At 36.1% G+C, this 13,949-nt stretch overlaps 1 protein-coding gene across 2 annotated transcripts in view; it reads left to right on the plus strand.

Moving 5' to 3' along the window:
* The window catches only part of NTN4 (netrin 4), a 105,385-nt gene extending 95,649 nt beyond the window's left edge, over window positions 1-9,736 (plus strand). For both annotated transcript variants that reach the window (XM_060165280.1, XM_060165281.1), the window contains exons 8-10: window positions 325-393; window positions 3,161-3,331; window positions 8,333-9,736. In XM_060165280.1, coding sequence (XP_060021263.1) covers window positions 325-393; window positions 3,161-3,331; window positions 8,333-8,469 — 377 coding nt within the window. In that variant the 3' untranslated portion in view covers window positions 8,470-9,736. The remainder of the gene's footprint in view (window positions 1-324; window positions 394-3,160; window positions 3,332-8,332) is intronic.
* Window positions 9,737-13,949: the final 4,213 nt, after the last annotated feature.

Raw genomic sequence — 13,949 nt, forward strand, 5'->3', positions numbered from 1 at the left:
CTGCCGAGGGCCCGTGTTTGATCCCTGGTCGGGGAACTAAAATCCCACAAGCTGAGCGGCATGGCCAAAAAAAAAAAGAATGAAAATCGTACCCATTCTGGGCTTTAAGCATATAAAGATGAATAAGACATAACCATCGTCCTCAAGGATCACAGTCTAGAGAGGAAACAGGTACATAAATAAGTATAAGAATGCTATTATAGACTATGTACAAAGGCATTTTGAAAGTCTTCCAAAGATTTCTTGAATTTACTTGCAATTGTTGTTTGTTTTGTTTTACTTTTTTTCTAAATAACTAACACCATGTTCATTTACTTTCTGTAGGTAAATGTGAGTGTAAGGAACAGGTGTTAAGAAACTCCAAGGCATTCTGTGGAATGAAATATTCATACGGTGAGTTTGAAGTGCTTGAATGCTTCTAAGGATCTATTCAAACTAAGTAGGAAGAGTTTTTAAGGAAATGGGTGGCCTGGTTTATCACATTCACAGTAAATCAAAGCACTAGTCTTATATAATAATAGTAAACATAGTAGTCTGGCCTTGACCTAGATTCTCCTAATAGAGATGGTGTTGAATGTAATGGTGAGAGCAGGAGGCTTTAGAGCAAAAGCAGGGTTATCCTGCTATGTGGAAAAGAGGCAAACAAGAAAAAGAAAAAAATCATGACACGTAATCCTTTCTTATAAATGCTTCTTGTATTAGTAATCTAAAAGGGAAGTCTCTAGCCACTTAAATGATTCTCAGCCAGTTTATCCTGTAGTACTACTAGGCAGCAATCACTTTAAAGCTGTATATTTCACAGTGATTAAAAGCTCAGGCTTTGGGCTCAGACCTACATGGGTTTTATTTGTGGTTTATTGGGTGGGTAACTTAACGTCTCCAGACTTCCTCCTCTGTAAAATAGGGATGACGCCACCTTCCCCATGAAATGAGAATTTTGAAAAGCACACAGCACATTACCTTGCACATACTAGATGCTCAGTCAGTGTTAGGGAAGGAAGGGGAAATATAGTGGGGAGGCCTTGAGACAAGCTCTCTGCCTGAGTCTCTTCCCTGCCCTCTCTATATACTCTAGACTCCTCTACCTTCCAAATGCCAGGAAAATACAGTGTATGGACAAAGGAAAATACCATTGCCCTAAGTAAAGACTGTTACTATCTTCAAATTCTAAATGGCTTTATGTTTATTATTAAGTATATTAAAGATGCCTTATCCTGCCAACATATCATTGACTAGTGTCTGAATCTTTTTATTATTCCATAATGTATACAGCATTATTTATTATTTATGCATTACAATGAAGAGAAAGTTTTAAGTCATGATTTCTGAAACAAAATGTTTAGGTTCTTGATAACATTGTATTTATTCTCATAAAAGATAAAAACACAAATGTTAAAAACCTCATAAATCTTATCTAAAATTATGTGCATATTTCCCTCCTTTCACCTGCCAACCTGGTTAAATAATAGAAGCAAACTTTTGAAATGCATAGTGCCCAGTAAAGAAAAGTCAGTTTAGAGGGAAAGGTATTTACTATTAAAAGCAAAAAAATATGACAATTTAGTCCAAAGTCATTCAGTTCAATAGAAATATCAACTGGTTTTCATTATCACATAGATTCAGTAGCTCTTTGACTGAATTTACAACCACATTGATATCTTTTAATACAACTGTATTATTTTCTGCTTAAGAGAACTTGAATGCTTTTAATGATGTCATGAAGTATCTTGGTCTTATTAAGTGCAATACACCTACAGACTTGGGGAAAAATGGTCTCCCCCTCCCCATTCTCTGACTTAATAGAAAAAATACTCGATTCATTTTTATTCTTTTAGCAAATATTTATTGAGTTATAATAGTGAATTGATAAGGTTCCTGCTCTCTTTGAGCTAGAAAAATAATAGTGAACATTTATTGAGCATTGGCCATGTGCAAGGGGCTACTACAATATGTACCCTTCATGCATTTATCTTATCAGAGTTCTAGTCCAAAGTCTACCTCTAATCAATCAGGCATACAGGTTTGAGCAGTTCACTTAAAACTCGCTTCCTCATACATAAAACAAGACTAGATGAGCTCTTAAGAGCCCTTAGACGTCTAAAATTTGGTGAATCTATAATTTGGTGCATTTGGTGAATCTATAAAGAAAACATGGCCATCTGACAGCCATATTCTCAGGATATGGTACCAGCCAAGATAGGGTTCTTTTATTACACACAATCTTCCATCATCTTCCAAGATATAGATGAGCCAGTAAGAACTCTCCTAATAATACAGAACGTTGCATTCAGTGTTCCTTAGGTCTATGTTTTTCCCCACCCCAATTTATCCCATTACTTGATCCCTACCCACATCCATTTCATAGATGGAAAAACATAATAGAATCAGGAGTCATATCGAAAACTGGAGCTCTGCCATCACGTAGGACAGCTTCCTAATCCCAGTCAGCTTGCATTACACCAGGGAAGAAAATTAAGTAATCAATAATATTATTTAATCTCTTTAGAATACGTAAAATATGTCCTGGCAGTAACATTTTGCTTTTTGTCATAACATTACACAAAGCTAGCTATAAGAGTATAATATAGTCAGAATCTAAATAAAAACCAGGATAACAATTCTACTTCCTGTGCATCTTTTTTCTATTTAGATTTGATAGCTGAATGTGTTTAAGATTTATTTGCAGTAGGCAAATGGCTGATATTCTCTTAGCATAGTGATATGGACAGAAGTAGCAGTTGAAAAATGTTAAGAAAGAAGAGGATAGTTAATATAGATAAATGAGATGAAGTCAGTGCAAAATCAATGAGCCTAATGATTTTCTTTCTTTTTATTGAGGTATATACAGTTAATGTACAATATTATATGTTTCAGGTGTACAACTAATGATTCACAATTTTTAAAGGTTATATTCCATTTACAGTTATTATAAAATATTGGCTATATTCCCTGTGTTGTACAATATATTCTTGTAGCTTATCTATTTTATACATAGTAGTTTGTACCTCTTAATCCCTAATGATTTTTAAAGCAAATTTCCACATTATCATCATTGGTTCACTTTTCCATTATACTCTGAAATGCATATTTAAGTTGTTCAGAGTTCAAAGGATAGTATGAAATTCTATGCATTTTGACTTTTGGAATTGTGTTGTTACAGTGCTAAAAATAAAGATTTTATCAGCTCATGATAAAGGATCTCATGCTGAGGTCAATGTGAAGATTAAAAAAGTCTTAAAATCCACCAAATTGAAAATTTTACGAGGAAAACGAACATTATATCCAGAATCATGGACTAACAGAGGCTGCACTTGTCCAATCCTCAACCCTGGTGAGCATTAGTCTCGTCTAGCTTGTTACCTACCGTGTTTCTGCTGATTTGCTGCTTGTCCTACATTCTCTGAACCACAACCTAAATAAACTCAGCAAGAGTATCTCTCCTTTTCACCATCTGATCTAGGGAAAATCCAAATGGAATTCTTTGAACTGACATCAAAAAATTTTTTCTCTTTCACATGCTCTATAAAAGTAAAATATTTTAAAATCCAGCAATATAATATTTTCTGTCCTGAAAGAGAAGTCTCAGATTGGTTCCAGGTGTCAGTAGCAAGGAAAGCACTTTCATGAATTTATCTGCCAATAATACTGTATTGGAAAGCTAGGTCCTATTATGATGCCCTGGTTAGAACTTGCTCCCAAAAGGAAGTTCAAATGCAAAATTCCATCTGTGCAAATAATATCGAATTCATTTTTACTGTTGCATGAGAAGCATCTGTTTCTCCTGGATAGAAAACAACTCTCAAGTTCTCATCATCTTCTTTTTCATTAAATGACCTTTTGGTTTCAAATTAGAAACAGCAAAAACAAACAAACAACAACAAAACTACAGAATCTTAGAGAAACTTGGAGTGGAGGAAAATTTGCACTTTAAAACATTGTGGCAGACATAGAGGCAAGCAAGTAAGGATGGGATTCATATCTGTTCACTCTACAAGTACACTCATACTGTGTCGTAAGCTGCTTATTTCTGTCTCCCTCATTAAATTTGAGGATGGGATTTAGATTTTTGACCATACTATCTCCAGGGCCTACCATTAGTACCCAAATAATAGTAACAAAGTACCCACAGAGTAAGTTCTAGTAAAACAAATAATATATTTTTTAATCTTCTGTATTTCCTTGTTTATGAAGTTGCCAGCTGTGTCTTAATGGCACTGCTGAAACAGGTGCATAATTTGTGTTCTGGATCTAATTCTTTTCAAATTTAAGTCCAGGAAACCACAGTTATGTTAAGAAGTCATTTATGGGTTTTGGTTAATAAATTTGAGAGAAATAGATAACTGAGTGAGAGAAAGAGAGAGAAAAACTATCAATAAAATATTCCCCACAACCTAAACGATCTACACAGTGATATAAAACTCTTGACTTTTGACCATTGACTAATCTCTCACACCCTTTTATACCTCTTCATATTTTATTTAAATTAATCTAAATTTTAATAAGGAAAAATTTAAAGACATTTTAAAATAAATATGTTTACAAAGAACAAATGAAGTAATCAGAATCTTGGATTTTGAATACCGGAGACTAGGAGTCATCAATTTAAGTTCTGTTTCCCGGGGCTCTTTCTATAAGCACTTTCTACTATCTTGGCAAAACAAAAAGAAAGAAAGAAAGAAAGAAATCCACTCAGTTTTTTAGTAAGACATTATAAACAAAAGCTTTGACAATCTGAGCCACCCTCCAGGAAGTGAATTACACTTCCTAATCAGATTTCTGCCAAATAGAGTAAAAGAATCAACTGAGCTCATCACAATTGAAAACATAAGCACAATTATTCAAAGAATTCTTGAAAACATGTTTATTCACTTTGATGAAAAGACTAGAACCTGCCAAAGCAAAACCAGACACTCTTTCATTTCACTTTGTTTTTCCATTTTACAAGTTCAATAGCTAAGGCCAAAGAAAGCTGATAAGAAAACTCTGAAACTTTACACGCCAACATTTCCTTCGCTACTTTTGAGAAGGAGTAATCTAATTGGCATCCCTGCAAATTCATTCATTCCTACATTCATACATACATTTACTCATTCATCAATCATATATATTAGAATACCAAGACTAGCACTAAAGTATTATATTTTCTTTCTCTATGGATACAAAGTAAACTTTGCACCCTCAAACTTATAGCAAGGTTGGGACTTCCCTGGTGGCGCAGTGATTAAGAATCTGCCTGCCAATGCAGGGGACATGGGTTTGAGCCCTGGGCTGGGAAGATCCCCACATGCCGCAGAGCAACTAAGCCCATGTGCCACAACTACTGAGCCTGCGCTCTAGAGCCTGTGAGCCACAACTACTGAGCCTGCGTGCCACAACTACTGCAGCCCGCGTGCCTAGAGCCTGTGCTCCGCAACAAAGAGAAGGCACCACAATGACAAACCCGCGCACCGCAACAAAGAGTAGCCCCCGCTCACCACAACTAGAGAAAGCCCGCGCACAGCAACGAAGACCCAACGCAGCCAAAAAATAAAAATAAATAAATAAATAAATAAATAAAAACTTATAGCAAGGTAGATGTCAAAAGCATAGAGATAGGAAGATAAAATGTAAATGCTAATAAGTGATACAACAGGTAACATTGTTTTCCACGCTAACGTTTGGTATGATGCTGTTCCATAATTTATGGATTTATTCAGCATCATTTTTATTAGTTTAATTTATATTTATACTTCAAAGTAATGGCAAACTCCTATAATATTTGTTCTATTTATAGTTTCAAAGTAAATTCATTTAAAATACTAGACCTAACACTGAAAGTTTCCTAAAAATTGTTTATCACATTTTTAAATGAGGATTTTATTATTTTAGAGATGATACAAACAATATCAAGATGATTATGTTTGGGGTTTTTTTGTTTTTTTTTTTTAAGACGATTATGTTTTAACTAGTCTGTTAATCAAATATTGGGATTCTTTTTCATGAAGAAGCTAAGGTTACCCTTTAAAGAATTTAAATACCTTATAATCCATCTTACGTATATATATATATATGTATATATTTTAACAAAAATGAAATCATAAGTATATGCTTCATTCTGCAACCTACTTTATGCAGTTATTATCTTTACCTTCAGTTTTAATTTTCATATATTCTAATACTCAGATCATATTCCAATTTCCCAATTGATCCCAAAATGTTCTTTAGACGTGGTTTGTCCTTGCCAGTATTCAATCCAGAATCACACATTGTATCTAGTTTTTAAGTCCCTCAAGTATCTTTTATTCATGCAGAGTTTCTTTTTAGTATTGAAGAAATTATTATTGTTGAAGAAACCAGGCCAGGTGTCCTGTAGATTATCCTGCCTTCTATATTTGTCTGGTTGGTTCTTTGTGGTGTCATTTAGCTTGTCTCTCTACTTCCTATATTTCTTGTAATCATAAAGGAAAGCTTGATAGACTCAAGATAAACATTTTGTCTAGAATTCATCATAGATATTGTTGTGTGCTTCATGTTAAATCACATCATGTTAAATCACATCACAAGATATATAGTACCTGGATGACCCACCGTCAGGGTTGCTAAACTTGACTCTGGGGTTGGAGTGATTACAGTCTGATCTCTCCATTGGGTTTCCTTTTGAGACTAGAAAACAATGAGTATGAGTTACTTAGTCACTAAGCAAACATCCAGTTCCCCATTAACTATTCAATTTAATGATTTTATCACCAATTCAATTGGCAATCCCTTCCTCAATGAATAATTTCATTAGAATTTTGAGAAATGATGTTTTTCTAATTTCACCTAATTCCCTTCATTTATCAATTAACATTATTCTGTAAGAGGACTTTCTCTCCCAAGCTGGGCTATTAGGTTACCATGAAATATAGTTCCTATTATAAAAGCACGATAAATGCTAAATTCTTTCCTTTAATTTTCAATTTCCAAAGTAAGGAATGGCTTTAACAACTGTCTCAAGACGACAAGTTAATTTTTCTCTGGATTTCTCTTTTTTGAGTATCACTTTGGAATTATGGATTTTTGTTGATTCAGTATATTAACACACACACAATTATTACATTCTTGGTGCTCAAATTATCACAACTTTGGTGAGTTATAACCCTCCCTTGCTGGTTCCTGTATCCTTTTAAAACGATTCCCATTAAGCTTTGAAAGCTTCCTTGTTTTTTTTAGCACAATAAGAAATCCCATGCTTACCTTGTATCTTCCTGCCCTGGACCTAAAAAAAGCATTTCTTCAAGAAGCCTTGTTTAGTTTTGTTTTGTCTTTAGTGAGACCTGTTATTAGAGACATTATGTTTGTTACAGGTGTTCACTACCACTGGAATGACATTTTTAAAGCCATTTTAGTGAATGAACAAGACTGTATATATTAAACCATGAGCTTAAATTGATATTTTCAATTGAATTTTAACATCTTGTGTTTTCCCTTAACTTGAGTTTTAAAGTATATGTCTCTTGATCTTATATAGGAAAGTTTTATTTTATAAATGTAATTACTTATTTGCTCTACCCTATAATATTAAAGAAAATTGTTTCAAAATACTAATATTGATATTACTACAGACATGTACCGAGGGAGATTATCACATTTCTTTTTATTAATGTATGGATAATGAGATTGTCCTTTTGGATTCTTATGTTTGTTAGCCAAAATTTTTACTTGAAGCCTGAAAAGAATTTTGAATTATAAAGTCAGCACTAGTCAAGTCTCATCTTTTTTTTAAGTATGACAAACAAACATTCTATATTCCAAAAACACACTGACTTTATATAGGAGATATGTGTTATTTTGTATAATCCATAGCTCTCTTCCAATACGTTTTCCCAAATGATTGTTTCACTTTTATAAAATCCTCCTTAATATACACTACTATACATAGTGAGTCTCCAAGAAATATTGAACTGTAGCAGCATGTTAAGTACCCACAGAATCCTCACTTCTTCACCATAGAGGGAAAGAGTAAAAGTTCAACAATCAGACAGGCCTGAACTTGAGTCAGCGTGCACTGCTTACTGGCAAACACTGTTTCTCAATCTTGCCAAGCCTCTGTTTCCTCATTTGTAAAACAAGGAAAGAAGAAAGGTAATACCTACTTCATAGGGTTATTTTCAAGATTAAATGAGATAATACATTTAGAGCACTTAGCACATAATAAATATTTACTAAGTGTCAGCTATTATTGCATATGACTCCCTATTTCAACTATGAATTTATAAAACTGTGAACCATGTATATATAAAACTGCTAAAGTCATATCTCTCCCTTCACTAAACTATGATACTACATAGTCCCTAATTTTGTTCTCTTTCAGGTTTGGAGTACCTTGTAGCAGGACATGAGGATGTAAGAACAGGCAAACTAGTCGTGAATATGAAAAGTTTTGTCCAGCACTGGAAACCATCTCTTGGAAGAAAAGTCATGGATATTTTGAAAAGAGAGTGCAAGTAGCAGAAAAGGTGTATAGCACATAATGGCAATTCTCTATGTACAAAACACAAACTTAATGGAAAGGAGACCTCAAAGATGAAACTGGAAATTTTTTTTAGTGCCAAAATATATAGAAATGTTCCAATGCATGACCCTTGTCTACCCTATCTCTTTTGGGCCCATGTTTAAATACAGTTTGTTTCATAAAGTGGAATGAAAAATCCAATACCGATACCTATTTTCTATAGGACTGATTCTGAAATTCATAACTATTAAGAATATTTTAATAGCAGTAATCCATTAAGGGCAATGCACGTAACAAGGACTCCTCCCATCTTCAGATATGTTACTTACATTTGTGCTACTTGGAGTAATTAATGAGATTTTAAGGAATCCCCAACCCTACTATCAGAAAAGGTGTTTCTTAAAAAGAGCCTTCTCTTGCGTGATGTGTGTGAACTTTGGTCTGTGGGGTGTTAAATGGAACCTCTCCACATGTATATAGTATTTCATTGTATAAAGCACTTTACTACCTACCACTTGTGTTGTGAAAGTTTGGAGACTGCCGTTGACAGAAAAAAAAAGAAGAAAAGGGCACGTAAGAAAACCTGCTGAAACAGAAGCACTGTCACTACGTGTGGAAAAAAAGTGGAACTTGTACTCTTTAGAGTTGAACACTTGAGAGTAACTATGTGAAGATGCAACCTGAAAGGAGAATATGTTTGCATGAAGTCTCAGCTTTGGGATAGAGGTTAGATTCCACAGATACCGGCCATGATGAAACTTTTAAAAAAACTGAACAAGAAGAGACTCTAAGAGAAAGGAGTCATAAGTGTAGAAAATGCTTGGATAAAGAGAAAATGGACTTTAAATTTTAAAAGCCCATTTATTTGCAATGCACTTGTATACACTTCAAAAATTATTGTAGACACAATTTGTTTTATTTTTGTGTTTAGTATTTAAACCTGAATATGGAAACAGTTTCCTCCTTATCTTTATTAACAGTATATGGTCATTCTATTCACTCATTTTTTGACTCAATGTATGTGATAGTTCACCAAATTACAGTTTTTCATTATTATTTCTCTTCTGTACTCATGCATAACCACTATACATATCATTTCTTCTGTACTTGAATATATAAAACCTGAACCACAGTGCCATAAGATTAACTTCACATACAGAACATATTTTTCCTGAGGTCCTGTGGACTTGCAAAATATATATATATATTGCTCTGTTAATTTTTTATATTTCATATATGTAATAAAGGAATATGATCTCCTGATTTTTGCCTCATTTCCTGATCAACTCTTTCACTGATGCTAAAGATTACCTTCTCTTAATGAGGGAACTCAAATCTAATTCCTTAAACTAAGAAAATCAAATAAGGACCTGGTATTTCTACTCTTATATTCTAGGGTTTGGGGATGGAGTGGAAGCTAATTCAGATGGGTTTACTTTCTGTAGCTGTTGGACGTGAACTTTTTCATCAGATGCATTGCATTTTTTTATATTACATTTACTTTTTTTTTTTTTTTTTGCGGTACGTGGGCCTCTCACTGTTGTGGCCTCTCCCGTTGTGGAGCACAGGCTCCGGACGCCATGGCTTACGGGCCCAGCTGCTCCGCGGCATGTGGGATCCTCCCGGACCAGGGCACGAACCCGTGTCCCCTGCATCGGCAGGCGGACTCTCAACCATTGCACCACTAGGGAAGCCCTTACATTTACTTTTTAACTAATTTAAAAAGTAATAAAAGTTCACTGTTGAAAATACAGAAAACCATAATGAGAAAAAAAAGATGCCTATATTCCAACAATCGTGATAATAGCTGTTAGCAGTTTAGTGTAGATGCTGCTAGACTACTTTGTATGCATATACATACCTCTTATAGAATTGGAATTATACTATACATACTCTTATGAAGTCTGCTTTTATAACCTGTAGCATATCTCTTAGTTTCTTACCTATTCCTATCTTATCCTCATAGATGGAATGCTAACTAGTAGACATCATTTACAAGCAACTTATAAAACATGGTGGTAAGTACATCATACCAAGAAAAATATTTTAAGTATGTCAGATATAGGATTTTCTTAAGTTTCAAAATTGCCAGGTTGCCTTCTTTTCCATTTCACTTTATATAAAATAGCTACTACACATTAAAAAGAAGAATATAAATAATGTCTATTTTTTAAAAGAGTAGAAAGATGCCCACAATATATTATTCAGTGAAAGAAAATGACAGAACAATACTTATAGTATTAGCTCCCACCCCCAAAACACATTTATAATAATACAGCATCTCGGGCTTCCCTGGTGGTGCAGTGGTTGAGAGTCCGCCTGCCGATGCAGGGGACACGGGTTCGTGCCCTGGTCCGGGAAGATCCCACATGCCGCGGAGCGGCTGGGTCCATGAGCCATGGCCGCTGAGCCTGCGCATCCAGAGCCTGTGCTCCACAACGGGAGAGGCCACAACAGTGAAAGGCCCGCGTACTGCAAAAAAAAAAAAAAGAAAGAAAGAAAAAAATAATATAGCATCTCAAAAGTTCTGACAGATAGATTATAGCAGTATTTACCCCTGCAGGGGAAAGAGAATTCTCACCTTGTATTTTGCATATGTCTGCATTGCTTGACTTTCTTTCATTGGTCACGTACTGCTTTTGTAATTTATTTTTTAAACACTTAATTTTTTTTTTTAATTTATTTATTTATTTATTTTTGGCCGTGTTGGGTCTTCGCTGCTGCACACGGGCTTTTCTCTTGTTGCGGCGAGCGGGGGCTACTCTTCGTTGCGGTGTGCGGGCTTCTCATTGCAGTGGCTTTTCTTGTTGCGGAGCACGGGCTCTAGGCATGTGGGCTTCAGTAGTTCTGGCTCACGGGCTCTAGAGCACAGGCTCAGTAGTTGTAGCGCACGGGCTTAGTTGCTCCGCGGCACGTGGGATCTTCCCGGACCAGGGATTGAATCCGTGTCCCCTGCGTTGGCAGGCGGATTCTCAACCACTGCACCACCAGGGAAGCCCTAAACACTTAAAATTTAATCAACTGTTTTTAAAGTATGTTCAAGCAAAAGCATAACTGAAAGTTTAATTTAGCTAGTTTACCAAATTGCTGGGCCCCTATATGGTTTTCCAGTCTTTTTTTGTTTTTGTTTTTGTTTTTTGCGGTTACGCGGGCCTCTCACTGTTGTGGCCTCTCCCGTTGTGGAGCACAGGCTCCGGACGCGCAGGCCCAGCGGCCATGGCTCACGGGCCCAGCCACTCCGCGGCATGTGAGATCCTCCCGGACTGGGGCACGAACCCGCGTCCCCTGCATCGGCAGGTGGACTCTCAACCACTGCGCCACCAGGGAAGCCCTTCCAGTCTTTTTGATTAAAATCTTCATTAGGTGCTGTTTCAACACCTTTTCTGGCAACATTCCAAAAACATAGGTCACTGTTACAATCATTTTTTAATCTTTTGATTCTTAAATCATTTGCAGCCCTTTCACTGCAGTTTTAATTTCCTATGAGCATTATTGGCTTCCAAAGTGAAAAAAAAAGGAAAGAGAAAGAAAAATAGAAGGAACCTTATGTTCCTCTTTGTAAAAGTAAACAACAAAATGAAATGTGAGCAAGCCGCCCCCTGACCCCACTCCCATTCCATCATTCCATCATTCTGCCACACTTCTGTATACTTTCTCACCCTTGGCATCTTTCAAAATAACCATCACAGTACCAAGGCAACAGAATCACATAAAACTTCCATCTATGGCTTCAGATGAACATGAATACTTCCTTCACGAGCTAGTGGGAAAGTCTCTGCCCCCAGAGCTTTATTCTCTGTAGTGTGGGGCTTTATTAGCCAGCAGATTAGTTGCATAATCTCCACATACCTATGTGCATAATTTGTCTGAGGTCAACCCAGTCTATGCCTTCTTATTACATCACTTTCCCCATAGAGGAATGTTACTAATATTTGGTATTTGATGCAATGGAAATTCTCAATCGCAGGATAATCTTTTAATAGTGAGGTCAAATCTGTAGGGATATGATGGCGAGTCCAAAAAGCAGTGTGCATCTGGCTATATTAAACAGAGAGCAAGGCCTGTTACGGGTAAACATAGTTCTTTGGGATACTTTGGGTTCTTGCAGAACAAGTCCCTTTCTAAATGATTAGAGACTTATCTACTCTGAAGGGTGGGAAAAAAAAAACCCTTGAAAATTCCTTGTGCTGGCTGTCCCTTTGCCACTGCTCTGGAATGCCTGAGAACAAGGAGCACGAACACCGCCTTGGCTGTTGAGAGTTTTGTCAGAGGCCCCAGGACTGAATCGCCTTTGTGTTCATTGTTTCAATGAGAAGCAGTCCCCTAACCTAACTTTATCAAAGAGCCAAATTACTCACGATTTATTTCCCACAGTTTGGAAGGAAAATATTTATGAATAACCTCAAGTTTGCAAGGGAGATTGGTATGATAAAAATGGAATAGAAGCAAAAGGGTGTGTGCCTTGCATGACGGATTTTTTTAAATCTCAGAGAATGATTTGTCTGAGAATACTTTTTGAAAACCAATGCCCTTGTTCCTGCTTTCCTACACTTGCGCCAAAGGGATTTAAACATTTCTCTACTTCTTGAGCATTACTGACTGTGTTTGAGACCTGCAATATTTTAAATGACAAATTCTCAGCTCTATTATTAGTCAACTCACATAGGGTGAATGACCCAAAAAAGCAAAATACTAGTGAGAGAGAAAGAAATATGCACGGGGCCAAATAGATAGTTCCAGAATTGAGAAGCATGTTCTGTTAAGAGAGAGTTTTAGTAAATGCTGAACACATCTCTAGTTTCTTACTAGGTAGTCACAGGTGGGTGGCTGTGTTCCAAAGTGTGATCATTAATAATGAGTCAATTTAGAAATCCAAAGCTCTCCAAGATTTACTGGGGATGATCAAATCATAGTGCACTTATCTGAATAGAGGGGAATGGCAGCCAGGCAGGGAAACTTGCTTCCCAGAAAGAAAAATAACCACTGTCAGCAAATTTTCACAGTGTGAACAACATGGTCCACCCAGAGACACCCTGGACACCCCCTCCTCAGCCAGGGTACCGTCAAGGATTTCAAACGTGGTGAATAAAAAATAAGAAAGATAATATATCAGTAGAAATCAATAACTAAGAAGACACTTTTCAAAATGTTTTACATGTGTTATTCTTATTTGATCCTCCTAAGCACACGTAAAGGACATATTATTACCTCCATTTCCCAGATAAGGAAACTGAGGCACAGAGAGACTAAATTGTCCAAGGACACTCAGCTAATAATTGTGACACCTGGGTTTAAACCCAAGCATTCTAATTCCCAGAGTCCATATTTCAACCACTAAAAGGGGATCCTAGCATTCAGAAAGGAATTCACGTGAGATGATGCCAACTGCACCATTTTCTCCATTGGCCATTTCATTTATTTATTATTTATTTATTTATTTATTGAAGTATAGTTGATTTACAATGTTGTGTTAGTT

This window comes from Lagenorhynchus albirostris, chromosome 11 (assembly GCF_949774975.1).
Source record: "Lagenorhynchus albirostris chromosome 11, mLagAlb1.1, whole genome shotgun sequence".
Taxonomy (NCBI): domain Eukaryota; kingdom Metazoa; phylum Chordata; class Mammalia; order Artiodactyla; family Delphinidae; genus Lagenorhynchus; species Lagenorhynchus albirostris.